This window comes from Ixodes scapularis, unplaced genomic scaffold (assembly GCF_016920785.2).
Source record: "Ixodes scapularis isolate PalLabHiFi unplaced genomic scaffold, ASM1692078v2 PGA_scaffold3__209_contigs__length_174095766, whole genome shotgun sequence".
Classification (NCBI taxonomy): domain Eukaryota; kingdom Metazoa; phylum Arthropoda; class Arachnida; order Ixodida; family Ixodidae; genus Ixodes; species Ixodes scapularis.
This window is the reverse complement of record NW_024609868.1, coordinates 6,141,606-6,157,802: the sequence shown is the minus strand read 5'-3', so window position 1 is coordinate 6,157,802 and position 16,197 is coordinate 6,141,606. Positions and strand designations below refer to the sequence as shown.

Here is a 16,197-nt window from a genome sequence, read left to right as displayed (position 1 = left end):
CCTGTATGCTGGGTCCGTAGCCAATCAGCGCGCATTCGGCTTCCATGTCGGTCATCGGGGTTTGATCCCTGGCACCGGTCCCCATTCTTTTCAAGATTTTTTAGCGGTTACGAACTGACCAAGCTACACATTTTGTGCTTACACGGCTCCTGAGGTTGGTTGGCCCTATAAAGCTAGCGCTTTAAAAACGGGGTGGCTCGACTGAGGCGTGATAAGGCTGGTGCTAGGGCTATACTTTCGAAGGGGCTGAACGTACACTAACCGCACTGGTTGCCAGTCATACAGACCATCACTGAGTTGAAATGTGGTATCGCCTGTAAGTAAAAAGTCATTGATCGCTTTTGGCCTTGATCCGGAAGCGTTCGCACTGTTCGCGAGATGCAGTATACGCGGCGTTACTTATGAGAAGTAGTCGGTGGCGCCAGTGTGTTTGTTGCCAAACGAAAAAGGGTACTCACAGGAAGTGGTAGCGTGAACAGTGAAACACCGGTCATAGCTACATGTGCATTGCAAGTTTTTATCAGGCGTGTGGACGTCTCCTGCACATCTAGGCGTAAAGATGCACGAAACAAGCTCTAACCTTCACCGTTGTTGAGAGAGAGAGAGAGACAAACGCGAGTGACCGGTGACGTTTGAAGTCACTGTACGGAACGTACACTTCACATGACCTACTATATGACGCGTGAAATAAACTATTAGTAGAGTGGATTCGATATAAAATAAAAAAAGGAAAACTTACACAATACGGGATTCTCGGATAGTGAAGATCTTTTCTGGTAGACCTTGACCAGGTGAACTGCAACGAAACCGAGAAGTTTTTCATGCTTTTTTCCCCCTCTATATTGATGTTACGAAAACTCCACCTTTTCAGCGTTTCTAACCGAGGCAAAAAATGCCGAGTCATTCGACTGAACGCATGCGCAGCGTCTCATATTTTGAACACAACTACCGCGCATGCTCAATACGCGTTACACAGTCCCGTTGACAAAGCTTGCAGTGCGCAGAAGGCGGTTATTGGAATGGTCTGCCCGTCGACAGCATATCAGCAATGCTATTGTTTGTTTCTTAGGGGAGAAGACTACGGGAGTTCATCACCCTTACATAAAAGAAATAATTTAATCGAGCTAGTTAGAATTATGTTGCTGTAATTTGAATCGTGCCTCAGAGCGGTTGTCAGCTGACATGCAACTCCACAACTCAAAGCTGCCAGTGGAGCAGGCTGCTGCCTCAAGAAGTTCCCAATGGAAACTTGCAGGAATTTCAGTATTGCAATTCCAATTATATTGAATGTCATAACACCCTGGAAACCATCTAAACAACCAATTTCAGTGAGTTTCTGAATTAATGCAACATAACTCATATTAATCTCACGAAACGACTAGACAAAGGTGGAAAGAGACAACGCGTTCTCAACTCGTGCACTCTAATTATCACCCAGGATGGGTGCGAGGCAATCAGGGTGCACACATTACATCTCTCCCAAGCTGCATGGTCATGTGACTCATGTCCTATCCACGATACGACCATCCGTGTGCGGGGGAACGACCTTTTTTTCCGGAGGTGTGCCTCGCTGGGGGCCTTGGGTGCGGCCTTGTCTTCCGCTGCGCGTTGTTCCCTGGCCAGGGTATCCAGTGCAGCGCCAAGGTTGTCCAGTTCTTCGTTGACGCTGTGGCGTAATCTCTGCAAATTCGCGTAAACAGTTGACCATTTTCAGCCTACGACCGAAGGCAAAGTGACAGCTTGTATGCTTATAGGATGAGGGAAACGTATGTCGGATGAGGGAAACGTATGCCTGGGATGAGTGAAACGTATTCCTGGGATGAGGGAAACGTATGCCTGGGATGAGGGAAACGTATGCCTGGGATGAGGGAAACGTATGCCTGGGATGAGGGAAACTTATGCCTGGGATGAGGGAAACGTAGGCCACGATGAGGCAAACGCATGCCTTCGATGAGGCAAACGCATGCCTTCGATGAGGCAAACGCATGCCTTCGATGAGGCAAACGCATGCCTTCGATGAGGCAAACGCATGCTTTCGATGAGGCAAACGCATGCCTTCGATGAGGCAAACGCATGCCTTCGATGAGGCAAACGCATGTTTTCGATGAGGCAAACGCATGCCTTCGATGAGGCAAACGCATGAGAGATGTGCCTGCGACGAGGGAAAGATGTGCCTGCGACGAGGGAACGATGTGCCTGCGACGAGGGAACGATGTGCCTGCGACGGGGGAACGATGTGCCTGCGACGGGGGAACGATGTGCCTGCGACGGGGGAACGATGTGCCTGCGACGGGGGAACGATGTGCCTGCGACGGGGGAAAGATGTGCCTGCGACGGGGGAAAGATGTGCCTGCGACGGGGGAAAGATGTGCCTGCGACGAGGGAAAGATGTGCCAGCGACGAGGGAAAGATGTGCCAGCGACGAGGGAAAGATGTGCCAGCGACGAGGGAAAGATGTGCCAGCGACGAGGGAAAGATGTGCCAGCGACGAGGGAAAGATGTGCCAGCGACGAGGGAAAGATGTGCCAGCGACGAGGGAAAGATGTGCCAGCGACGAGGGAAAGATGTGCCAGCGACGAGGGAAAGATGTGCCAGCGACGAGGGAAAGATGTGCCAGCGACGAGGGAAAGATGTGCCAGCGACGAGGGAAAGATGTGCCAGCGACGAGGGAAAGATGTGCCAGCGACGAGGGAAAGATGTGCCAGCGACGAGGGAAAGATGTGCCAGCAACGAGGGAAAGATGTGCCAGCAACGAGGGAAAGATCTGCCAGCGACGAGGGAAAGATCTGCCAGCGACGAGGGAAAGATGTGCCAGCGATGAGGGAAAGATGTGCCAGCGATGAGGGAAAGATGTGCCAGCGATGAGGGAAAGATGTGCCAGCGATGAGGGAAAGATGTGCCTGCGATGAGGGAAAGATGTGCCTGCGATGAGGGAAAGATGTGCCAGCGATGAGGGAAAGATGTGCCAGCGATGAGGGAAAGATGTGCCAGCGACGAGGGAAAGATGTGCCAGCGACGAGGGAAAGATGTGCCAGCGACGAGGGAAAGATGTGCCAGCGACGAGGGAAAGATGTGCCAGCGACGAGGGAAAGATGTGCCAGCGACGAGGGAAAGATGTGCCAGCGACGAGGGAAAGATCTGCCAGCGATGAAGGAAAGATCTGCCAGCGATGAGGGAAAGATCTGCCAGCGATGAGGGAAAGATCTGCCAGCGATGAGGGAAAGATGTGCCAGCGATGAGGGAAAGATGTGCCAGCGATGAGGGAAAGATGTGCCTGCGATGAGGGAAAGATGTGCCAGCGATGAGGGAAAGATGTGCCAGCGATGAGGGAAAGATGTGCCAGCGATGAGGGAAAGATGTGCCAGCGATGAGGGAAAGATGTGCCAGCGACGAGGGAAAGATGTGCCAGCGACGAGGGAAAGATGTGCCAGCGACGAGGGAAAGATGTGCCAGCGACGAGGGAAAGATGTGCCAGCGACGAGGGAAAGATGTGCCAGCGACGAGGGAAAGATGTGCCAGCGACGAGGGAAAGATGTGCCAGCGACGAGGGAAAGATGTGCCAGCGACGAGGGAAAGATGTGCCAGCGACGAGGGAAAGATGTGCCAGCGACGAGGGAAAGATGTGCCAGCGACGAGGGAAAGATCTGCCAGCGACGAAGGAAAGATCTGCCAGCGATGAGGGAAAGATCTGCCAGCGACGAGGGAAAGATCTGCCAGCGACGAGGGAAAGATCTGCCAGCGACGAGGGAAAGATGTGCCAGCGACGAGGGAAAGATGTGCCAGCGATGAGGGAAAGATCTGCCAGCGATGAGGGAAAGATCTGCCAGCGATGAGGGAAAGATCTGCCAGCGATGAGGGAAAGATCTGCCAGCGATGAGGGAAAGATCTGCCAGCGATGAGGGAAAGATGTGCCAGCGACGAGGGAAAGATGTGCCAGCGACGAGGGAAAGATGTGCCAGCGACGAGGGAAAGATGTGCCAGCGACGAGGGAAAGATGTGCCAGCGACGAGGGAAAGATGTGCCAGCGACGAGGGAAAGATGTGCCAGCGACGAGGGAAAGATGTGCCAGCGACGAGGGAAAGATGTGCCAGCGACGAGGGAAAGATGTGCCAGCGACGAGGGAAAGATCTGCCAGCGATGAAGGAAAGATCTGCCAGCGATGAGGGAAAGATCTGCCAGCGATGAGGGAAAGATCTGCCAGCGATGAGGGAAAGATCTGCCAGCGATGAGGGAAAGATGTGCCAGCGATGAGGGAAAGATGTGCCTGCGATGAGGGAAAGATGTGCCTGCGATGAGGGAAAGATGTGCCTGCGATGAGGGAAAGATGTGCCAGCGATGAGGGAAAGATCTGCCAGCGATGAGGGAAAGATGTGCCAGCGATGAGGGAAAGATGTGCCAGCGATGAGGGAAAGATGTGCCAGCGACGAGGGAAAGATGTACCAGCGACGAGGGAAAGATGTGCCAGCGACGAGGGAAAGATGTGCCAGTGACGAGGGAAAGATGTGCCAGCGACGAGGGAAAGATGTGCCAGCGACGAGGGAAAGATCTGCCAGCGATGAAGGAAAGATCTGCCAGCGATGAGGGAAAGATCTGCCAGCGATGAGGGAAAGATGTGCCAGCGATGAGGGAAAGATGTGCCAGCGATGAGGGAAAGATGTGCCTGCGATGAGGGAAAGATGTGCCAGCGATGAGGGAAAGATGTGCCAGCGATGAGGGAAAGATCTGCCAGCGATGAGGGAAAGATGTGCCAGCGATGAGGGAAAGATGTGCCAGCGATGAGGGAAAGATGTGCCAGCGACGAGGGAAAGATGTGCCAGCGACGAGGGAAAGATGTGCCAGCGACGAGGGAAAGATGTGCCAGCGACGAGGGAAAGATGTGCCAGCGACGAGGGAAAGATGTGCCAGCGATGAAGGAAAGATCTGCCAGCGATGAGGGAAAGATGTGCCAGCGATGAGGGAAAGATGTGCCTGCGATGAGGGAAAGATGTGCCTGCGATGAGGGAAAGATGTGCCTGCGATGAGGGAAAGATGTGCCTGCGATGAGGGAAAGATGTGCCTGCGATGAGGGAAAGATGTGCCTGCGATGAGGGAAAGATGTGCCTGCGATGAGGGAAAGATGTGCCTGCGATGAGGGAAAGATGTGCCTGCGATGAGGGAAAGATGTGCCTGCGATGAGGGAAAGATGTGCCTGCGATGAGGGAAAGATGTGCCTGCGATGAGGGAAAGATGTGCCTGCGATGAGGGAAAGATGTGCCTGCGATGAGAGAGACGTATGCCTACAAAAATGGAAACATGCCTACAAGAAGGGAAACAGGCCTACAAGAAGGGGAACGCATGCCTACAATGAGGGAAACGTATGCCTACAATGAGGGAAACTTATGCCTACAATGAGGGAAACTTATGCCTACAATGAGGGAAACTTATGCCTACAATGAGGGAAACTTACGCCTACAATGAGGGAAACGTGTGTGGAATGAGAGAAACCTATGTGGAAGGAGGGAAACCTATGTGGGATGAAGTGTATGTGGAATGAAGGAAACTATGTGGAATGAAGGAAATGTATGCGGGATGAGGGAAACGTATGCGGGATGAGGAAAACGTATGTGGCATGAGGAAAACCTATGTGGCATGGAGGAAAGCGTATATGGGACGAGGGAAACGTATACGTGGGATGAGAGAAACGTATGCGGGATGAGAGAAACGTGTATCCATGTGTGTTGCGAGATTAATGTTCAGCGACGTTTGGTCAGGTCGCAAATAAGGAATTCGGACCTCTAATGAAAACTCCTGAACTTCTGCTTACCGAGATGCTGGCCTTGAGGCAGATGAGCTGCTCTGCAAACCCGCTTGGCTCCATGGTGGAGCGCCCCTCCAACGGGCAGATAGACGACGCCCCACAAAAAGTCTGCTTCGGCCCTTCACCTGAGGAAAGAGCGGTTCTGTTGTGATTACACAAATTTATTGAGTTTTTAGAGTGCAGCTCTTAGGGGCCCGTTCCCGGCTTAAGCGGCGTCGGCGTCGCCGTCGCCGTCGGCGTCGGCGTAACCAAGGTCATCCCAAGGTCACTTGACCCCCAAGGTCACGTGACCCCAAGGTCACCCTAAGGTCACGTGACCCCTCCCCAAGGGTCATCGGGGGTCACGTGACCCCTTCCCCAGGGTCGCGTGACCCCCAAGGTCACGTGCCACCCAAAGTCACGTGGCTCCCCAAGTCACGTGATCCCCGGGGTCACGTGACCCCCGATGACGTCATCAGTGACATCACTGATAACGTCACCGGCATCGGCATCGTCATCATCACTGATGACGTCACCGGCATCCGCATCGTCATTGTCATCATCACTGATGACGTCATCAGTGACGTCACTAATGACGTCACCGGCATCCGCATCGTCATCGTCATCATCACTGATGACGTCACCGGCATCCGCATCGTCATCATCGCTGATGACGTCATCAGTGACGTCACTGATGACGTCACCGGCATCCGCATCGTCATCGTCATCATCGCTGATGACGTCATCAGTGACGTCATTGATGACGTCACCGGCATCCGCATCGTCATCGTCATCATCACTGATGACGTCACCGGCATCCGCATCGTCATTGTCATCATCACTGATGACGTCATCGGTATCTGCATCGTCATCGTTACTGATGACGTCATCGGCATCGTCATCGTCACGTGACCCCCCTAGGTCACGTGACCCCCACCCAAGGTCACTTGACCCCCCAGTACCCTTCCCTCCTCCTCCTCAAGAGCTGCGCTCTAATTCGGCGTTACAGGGAGTTGTAAACGGCTTCCACTTTTTTTTTAATGCGTTAGCATTTATTGCCCTGTTGCGTGCAGCCGTCTTTCCTTTGATCAGTCATGGTTCGGACTGGACTGGTCCCGTGAGGTTCACGCCGTGCTCTTTCTCTTCGTTTGTTCGCTCGTTGCGTTATCATTCCTTCTTACCTAAGAGGGAAACATATACTTCTCGTTCGGTTCCAAAGACACGCCGCTGTTGACGAGCACTCCTCCCCCCGGGAAGTAGGCATTAGGCTTCGTTTCTCTGGTGTGCGCAACGTACGTGACAACGCAAGGCCGAGTCGCAGCGACCACTCCGTTTGCGCGAAACCGCCGACACCCGGCGGGTAAGATTTGCTCTTCGAAGACAGCAATATGCAGACTGTGGGCGGTGATCGAGGAAAGCTGTGGGGACTTCATCCCAGAAACCGCCGACGCCCGGGAAAACAGACTGGCTGTCTGAAGACAACAAACTTTGCTCTATAAATGCTAACGGATTTCGTCGAGAAGCAGTATAGCGACAGTGTGGCGACTTCGGCATCGTTTTCTTTACGTTGAACCAGTTCATATCGAATCTAGAACGCATTTGACGAGACAATATGCAAACGCGTAGAAACATGCGGCCTGGTTTAAGTTGCCGACGGAAACCGCTTGGTGGACTATAGACGAGCCTCGATGTACTGTTTCGTTTAAGTTGGGTTTAACTGGCAAGTATATTTAAACACGGGATACACTTTCAGTGCTTTCAGTGTTAACTGTTTATTTGGAAACAGAAAAACTTCATTTTCTACTCTCATTTGTTGTCCCGTGCACACGTTACAAGTTCTCCTAAACTTCCACCTATTTTTTTTTGTGTGTGTGTACGTGCCGGGTATTTTCCAAACGCCGTATCTAGGAAACCATCGAGCATCTTGAACAGGTGCTCTTCTTTGTCTTACAAGGTCGACGTCGATAAGCCGATTTCCCAAGCCAGAGGAAAGGGAAGCCAGTCGTGGTATTCTTGTTGGAACTTCCCTTCCGGTATAACACACGGGCGACATTCCCTTGCAGACTTTTATTGCCTCCGTTGCTCACTGTTCTTCGAAGCGAACGCGTCTGTGGGACGGGCTTCGAGTGAAATGAACTTCGCCGATGAATGCAATTTTAGAACCGAGTAAGAACCGAGCCGTGCTTTGCCCGCTCCGCGAAACACAAGGTACACATTTATCGCATCTGCCGCTATATTCCGAGTGCACATAATTTTATTCCTGAATATTTTTTCCTCTATTTTTTTTTAATTTTTGAGGGCCGCGGGGGGGGGGGGGGGGGGGGGGGGGTTGGTTTGTCAAGGATTGCAGCTTGCGCTGTCGCATCTCGCACCCTCTAAGCGTGTCGTACGCTCTAAACGAGAAATGTATAATAAACCCACTTTTTCCGATTAAAAACAAATGTATATATATATATATATATATATATATATATATATATATAATCATGAATAACACATGTGCGCGTTCTTTATTTAATTTTTTAATGAAATGAATGGCAGTGATTAGGCACTTAAAATGTTTTACCTTGAATACTGCTAAGCAGTGTTTGCTGCTACTATTTTCTAGTTACAACTTGTTGATAAAGGCCCGTTCACACTCTTGCAACCGAGTACGACTGAGAGAGACGAGATCTCTTAAAACTTCTTAAATGTTTTTAGAATGAGGGAACACACCGGCATTGTGGCGCCATCTATGCGGTGAGCCTGGAACTGCATTTCACAAGAGCGAAGGTTTTGCGGGATTTCCGAGGTCAAATGTGCGTAATACCCATAGAAAGGCTCGTTTATAACATTCACAAAAGTAGTTTCGAGCCAAGAAAGAAAGGATAATGCGCGAGTTTACACTGCTTCCCAATAGATGGCGTCAGTGTGTTCTCTGGTTTAAAGCCCCTTGATAAAGGTGTTTACACGTGCCACTAGCGGGTGCTCCGCCGCCATTCGCTTCCAAGGGCCGCTCATTTCAGTGCTACACCGCCATTTGCTTCCAAGGGCCGCTCGAGACCTGGGCCACGTGCGCTCGCGCATTTGGCGCTACTTGCAAAGACAAACGAAAGCATATCGAGGGGCTTTACTCTGGTTTAAGAAGTTTTAAGGAACCCAGGTTTAAGAGGTCGCAAGAGTATGAACGGGCCTTTACTGTTTACAGTTTTTTTTTTTGTTTGTAAATTTAATATCACTCCAAGTGTATATTTTCTTTGTTTGAACAATGAAAACACTCCAAACGCATTCGAAAAAAAAAAAAAAAACGTTTAGGGCTTTATTTTTTTAAGGAACTAGCTCACAATCGAACAGGAACTCTGAAGGTCAATATATGGTTTGCCCTTACGCGCATTGCGTTAGTTTTCTTATCGCGTCCCGCAAGGCAAAATAAAAGATAAAACAATCTGAAGTAGCGCATAAAATATACATAAAAAAGACAGACAATGCACATACTCAGAAACAAAAGGGCTTGCTCGGTACCTGCCTTTCTTTTTATCGAGTCTCGGCAGGATTGCCATCAGACTATTCACCGCTTCGTCCGGAGATAGGAATGGGCCCTGCATCATGCATACAACCTCGAATGTCGGCGGCTTTTGTTTTCGTCGTTTACAAACCTGGCTTCGACTCGGATTCGACCGGTTTCTCCTATCATGGTCGTTAGCGAGAGATTACAGCCTGTCAACCTCACCGATAGAGGTCCGCCTGTGGGCAACGAGCCAACCGAAATTGCTGGTTGTCAATAAACCGATCTCACCAGCCAGTTACGACCACGCCACCGCTGCCACAATGCACTCACCGCTCATTCACACTGGAAGCGGATCCGCGTTCGCAAAGCGGTTGCGAACGCGGTTGTATAAAGATCCAGTACAATTGCACGCGCACTCGATGATGTCAAGTGCGCGTGCAATTGTACTGGGTCTTGTGAACTAAAGTTATGGCGGCGCCACGCATGCGCCGAACGCTTAGTGAAACCAATCTATAGGGAGTATTCACTAATGGCCATATCCGTGTGCGCTGCATGCTGAGCACGTGCTGACGGCGAGCTTCCGCAGTCCTTTTGGAGCGTGCATTTAGCACCATCAGGGTTGCCGGTCTTAGCAGGCTATTAATCTGAGCTCGTTCTGAGCGTGCGCTCTAGACATCGCCCTCAAATATGGCGTCCAGTGAATACCTCCTATTCGTTGTACAAAAAGAAAAAAACAAACAAAAAAACTTGTTTTTAAGTACAGCAGCGTGCGGGGGTGATAAGCAGCTAAAATGAACGCAACGGGCACGTCAGCTGTTCTTTTTGGTACGCAGAGTACGACGAATTCGCCGGGGAGCGAACGTCTCCTATCGTGAAACCCAGTGATAACAGGATCGTCTCGGCATTGTTGGAGTCGTAGGGTTGAGTCAGCTGTGTTTCAAAATAATCGGAGAGCACTCGCAGATGCAGTCGCGATATGCTCGGATGTTTCCAAAAAAGAAAAAAAAGAAACGTTTCGGAATGTCGTTTTTATCTTCTGGAATTGTTCCACCATAGACCGGGATGTAGCACGTACAATTACTGCATGAAGACAGGAGGGCGGAGCGACGAAACGGCTCGTACTTTGCGAAAGTCCGATTCATAGGCTCGTTCGATTTACCTACATGGTGCAGAAAACTGCAGGGCAGTGCAGTTCCAGTGTGATTCAACCGGAAGTACACCACCCTACACCCGTTCAAATTGCTCACGGCACAGGCACGGCCATTCGATTAGGACTCCCCTTGTGGCCGTGGCACAGGAGTCACTGTCCCACGCGCAGAGAAAACGCCGCCGGGTGAAATTCGAGGCTTTTTCTGCTCCATGAAGCCCAGGTTTCTGACGAGGCAATGGAGCGTTCCTGTGCAAAAAGCTGTAATGTTTTAATTGCTTGGAGGCGAACATTTATGACATTATATATCTTTTTCTCTCGCGTATGTTCCGACACGCACTCGCACGCAAGAGCGAGAGAGAGAGAGAGTTGGACGAGGTAGCCGTTTTCTTTTCCATTCCCCTGTATTGTTTATTAGAAATGTCCGAAATGTCGGGGCGTTGACCTGTTCGTCGAGTAAATTTCAGCGTGTCGACTCTCGTAGCCAGCAGCGCAGTTTGCTCTGGAGATGACCAAACACTTGAGCACGAGCCTGTCAGAAGTTCATTATCGCTCTTTAGTGCACACACACTCTGCTTAGATATGCAAACTGATATAGGGGGGCCAATCAGTGGTGTGATCGATCGGCTCAGCTTTAAAAGTCCTCGTAACTGTCATTCTGGCAGGATAAGCAGCACTTCTTATCGATTCCTGGAAGCGAAACGCACGCCGACTGCCCGGACCATTGAAACGAGACAATGTATATATATATCGCTCACGTAGGAATTCGAAGAGCCCTTGATGTAGATCGCGCAGTGTGGAATCTCTTGCTTGGCCGATTACGACCACGCGCACTGTTGACGGTGTTAACGGGCGCACAATGGACGATAACTATTTCCGATTACTTTTGTACATCATGTACCGCGGGATACTGGAAGGAAAACGTACGATGCTTGCTTGAGCTTTCAGCGGAATCCTACTAGTCTGACGAAGGCGCAGATTTGCAAAGGGTCAAACACTAAAAAAACAAACATTTTTTTTTGTTTTTGCTTTTTTTTGCTTTTGTAATGTGTTTTTAAGATAGGAAGAAAGGGGAGGGGCACTGTCTGTTAGTACGCAGCGCCGCCACTCACCCTTTCCTGTCACGCGCTCCGAGTGGGTTTTTCAGATGGTTATAACTAAACCGTTCACTGTCGTTATTTAAAATATTTAATCTTAGACATGCTGTCTCTGCGCAAGTGTAATAATATATCTTTCTTATCACAGCTTGCGCGAAACTGGGCGCTTTGGTGAACAGCCTAGCCAAAGCTCTCCGCTATCAAACGTCGTCGCTTCCGATTTCTCCCCAACCTAATTCGTAAAATGGCGGCGTGTCAAGGAGCCTCGCATTCGTATCAAAGGGTCATCGTACCCACACTCGTTACGAAGGAGAGCGCTCGCGCTTCGGTTAAATCTCGCCGAAGGGGCAGTCGGCACTGTCGGCATTCGGACCAATCGTAAGGCTTCAAATGTTTGTACTAAAAAGTTTCGAACATATATTAAGGGAGCTGAGAACGTCTTTCAGCCAGAACTAGACTAGAACGGCTGAGTTCTAGTTGAATTTTGTAGCATTACGGCTACCACTGCTGCGCGTGTACTCGCCGTTAACTATTTTGTGCTGTTGTCAAGGCTGTCGTCGCTTCCCCGGGGCTCCAACTCTGTCAAAGTGTTGCTCGAGCGCATGCTACTCAGACACAATACGGAGTTCTAGTAGACCGTTTTCAAAGACCCGCTTCGGCTACGGGCGCGCGCTTCAGAGTATGCATCGAAGTGGCAACTAACCTGAAAACACGATATACTAAAACTCTCTAATATATGAAGCCATGAACGTGGAAGTATAGCCTCGACGATGTAGCGGAAAATAGTTGACGCCACGGGTAAATCCTGCAGGTTAGTTGCCGCATCGCACTGGATTGCCCTTCCGCATTGGTGACACATCGAGCCACTACATCGTTAGATGAAAGCAGACAGACTGACTTCGTGTCGTATAAACGCGTGTGCAACAAATTTGACTCAAATAATAAGCGATCGCTAAGAATTTCAGGCTCTCTTATCGCCATGTTCTAGATCTGTATATATACAGAGAGTTCCCGAGGAAACAGAACCGTGTTTTTCGGCCCGAGTATGTCGACTATGCATCGCTGAAAGCTGGAACTTCACGAGGGTGTGACGCTAGCGGTTGGGATGGAACGCAAACGTTTGAGAACATGACGGTATGCCTGGATCAAAGGATAATTGAGGAAATCAAATTTTCTTTAGAAGCCGACGTGCCCCCCAGGCATCTGATATCGTCAAAACTAGGAATGTCATTGTGTGCACCTGTGGCGTCTAGTGACAAACACTTGTCAGCAAGAAAAAAAAAACAATATTATCTTTATTGCTCGCAAGTGTCTTTCGCTGTTATAAATTCCACAAGAAAGCACAATGCCAGATATTGGTTTGATGATATTAGTCCGAGGTTGACGTCCGCTTATAAAAAAAATTTAGTTTTTCTCCATCTTTTTTTTTTTTTTTAATCCAGGTTACGTCGTGTTTTTGAATTCTATGCCAAGTGTTAACGTCAAATTCTCACGACGTTTGAGCTTGCTGCGATGCATAGTTTACATACCAGGGCCGAAACACTCATTCCTGGGAGCTCCCTGTAGATTGTGACCAAGGCTATTTTTGGAAGGATGGCACGTAACATCTTGGCTGTGTGTATAATAAGCTCCATTCGTCTCCTAAGCAATACCGAGTTCGAATACAATTGTTGTAAAAATCGTTAGCTTCTTTTTTTTTTTTTTTCTCAATATAATATAATTCAGCTCCTTCCTCAGAAAAAAAACTCATTTTGTATAAATCTTCTCTGTTTAAAATTGGATAACGCGTCATCGGTATGGGATCGCGACCATCAAAATCTGATCACTACGTTGCAGTGCTGAGCAGTTTCGCGATACAATTGTATCGCGATAGTATTTTTGATAAACTTTCGTGTATCTGTACCTCTAACGAGATGCACTAAGAGCATGTATTTATATAACAGTAGTGAAGTAGTACATTTGCGACGTATTGAATGTACCGCGGTACTGTGCCAGGCTGTGTATCTCGTCACATTCATTATTGAACATTAACGAAAAAATAGCAGCATAATGTCTTTCCACTTAGCTGACGGAACGCTAGAAAGCAGGGAAGTGGAGAGGAGATCACCAATCATGTACAGTAGAGAGCTTATGAAAAAAAAAAGCTTATCTTCCTCTTGTGTCGCTTTAATTTTTGCTTGCCTACTTTTTTAAATGTGAAACAATTCCAAGGCTGCATGCGCGAGCTGTTCGTTGAAGGATGCACCTCGGCTGCGCGAACCCGATTAGCAGGAGCAACTGCAAAGGATAAAGCTACAATCTCAAAACTCCCATCTTATGAAAAGACAATTATTTGTTCAGAGAGGTGGAATAAAAATTCTCAGGAAAGCAAGAACTGTCAAACTAACTGATTGTTTCCAGACGCATGTTGAGCTTGATTAATTCCTGAAGGAATTGAGCAACGGAAACGACAGTGTACCGGCCCTCTTGTTCTATTAAAAATGCCAGCTCTAAGGGGACGACGTCATTGAATTCTTGTTATCACGTCAAGTTAGGGCCCAAAGTAGTCATATAAACAAATCAAATCTAAAGATGCCACTGGCTAAACTGAGTTTACAAAAAGCATAGAGCATCTTACGTTGGCCGTTGACCTTTTCGGAGTGGGCTATCTGACCCACACACTCAAACGAGTTCGAGACCACTGATCTATAGGGTGCCGTGCAGCACGGAAGTTTGTTTTCGTTGTTCAATATCCCCGCCCCGGGTGGCCCAGAAGCACTTTCTACCAGTTTGAAACGCACGTTCACAGCAAAATAAAGATTCACTACGGGCAGACGCCGTTTGTAAAGAATGACAGGCAATCGCTGGCCTCCAGTATATATGCGTATGGACCACTGAAGGCGATGTGTTATTAATTAGCGGCATTCAGGATGGTAGCTAGGAATAGATGAAGCGTTTGAGGTAACCCGATGTGCATAAACCGAGACAGAGACGAACGCAAGCACTACCTTTAGCATTCACTACGAACTGCACCCTCAGCCCCTGCCAACATTTGTGTGTGTGTGTGGGGGGGGGGGGGGGGGTCAACATATTTGTATGTATTTTTATTTTGGGATACTTCTCGCCATTTTCGCAGAAGTATCTAAGCTTTCTAAGGTATATCCTGTTATATAAAAGACAAATGTATCTCAGTATCTGCATCTTCGCCCTCAAATACATTTGTCTCTGCATTTATTTTCTCGAATACTTTTTGGTGTATCTCTTCGCAGCCCCGACATTGGAAACTGGGCAGCTCGCTTCATTAATTGTCATCGTACGGCCGGTGCAACTAACTTTGTCATCCCGCCGTAAAACCGTAAAAATGCGCCTTTGTAAATTCTACAAGTTTTGTCGTCCTAACCCATTCCTCCGTCACAGACTCATTTTTGAACCGCCTCATTGCTCTCAGCTCGTCTCGATCACATAAAGTTGGCATACCAAGCCTTACCACTCACACATTCGACATTTCATGTATGCCTCGAACACCACACGACTGGAACCACCTTCCCGCTTCCGATGTTGCTCTTTTTAAACAAACTCGCTTTACTAACACCCTTTGTTGGTTTAATTGCCATCTTTTCTGGTGCGTTCACTCCCCTCTGTAATGTAGCTTGAACCTTGAGAGTCGATAAATAAATATTTTCGAACTGAAATCGGTCCCGGCCCTATTACAACGCCATAAGTTCACGGATGAGCGTTGATACCGGAGGAAATCGTGCCTCAACCCTTCGCACATGATAATAAAGTTGTTGCGCACGATTTCTCAAAAAGGTAAACATCGCTATTTTATCAATGACGGGAGTAAAATGCGCGGTTTTCCGGTTTATTACGTCAATAAATGTTTTCACGGAAAAATGCATACACTACAGGTAACAGTAAAAATTAAAAAAAAAAACGACTTTCTTTGGAAGCTTTATTGATCGAGTGTTGCTTCCCAAGGCTCTTAGCAACACAAAACTCGAGAAAAAAAAATCCAAGAAGATTCGGCTTTACGCGACGAGTGAAAACCAACTTTGCGACAACATTCCGTTCGCTTCACGCTGAGCCGTCAACGCGCTGACGCACGTAGCGTAGTGGTACGCGCACACGGGCACGTCGCGACGCTGCCACCGCTCACTCACCTCAAATCAGCGTCCCGCGTGCAGCGTCCCCGTGAACGCAGACCTGTCTCGGGGGCCGGTGATAGCGGCACACAAAAGCACGGGCGCACTACGACGACAGGCAGCAGCAGCGACGAGTTCGAGCAGCCGCCCCCTCGTCCAAGAAAAAACGGCGGAACTGACGTGTCGGCGGACATCAACCTACGATACCGCCGCGCGATTGCTGCGCCCCTCCCCCTCCTTGTGCTCTCTGTGTCCCGTTGCTGCGTCGTCGTCGAGTGCAACAGCACCGGGCAGCGATTAAACCGTCCTTCCCCGTCAGATTGGCAGACGGGGACAATCCACGGGGACGGAGCGGTAATCCCCTTCGGCCGTCCAGGGGTTTCCCCAGGAATTGAAATTAGGGGGGGGGGGGGGGGGGGGGGGGGGGGCATTGAAAACATAGGATTAGTTGTGAATTAAGGGTGCCCCCTTCGGAAAACCAAGGGGGGGGGGGGAGGGGGGGGGGGAGGTGTGTAGGGAAATCACTGCTGCCGTCTCGGCAGGATCTGCTCCTGCCGGAGCGCTGGGGT

The 16,197-nt window shown here is 49.4% G+C and overlaps 1 protein-coding gene across 1 annotated transcript in view; it reads right to left on the bottom strand.

Annotated features, from left to right (window-relative positions):
- The window catches only part of LOC8030512 (sterol O-acyltransferase 1), a 29,164-nt gene extending 13,227 nt beyond the window's left edge, over positions 1-15,937 (bottom strand). The window contains exons 1-4 of the mRNA XM_040205661.3: positions 15,647-15,937; positions 5,804-5,922; positions 1,547-1,680; positions 740-796 (exon numbers count right to left, since the gene is read on the bottom strand). Coding sequence (XP_040061595.3) covers positions 740-796; positions 1,547-1,680; positions 5,804-5,857 — 245 coding nt within the window. The 5' untranslated portion in view covers positions 5,858-5,922; positions 15,647-15,937. The remainder of the gene's footprint in view (positions 1-739; positions 797-1,546; positions 1,681-5,803; positions 5,923-15,646) is intronic.
- Positions 15,938-16,197: the final 260 nt, after the last annotated feature.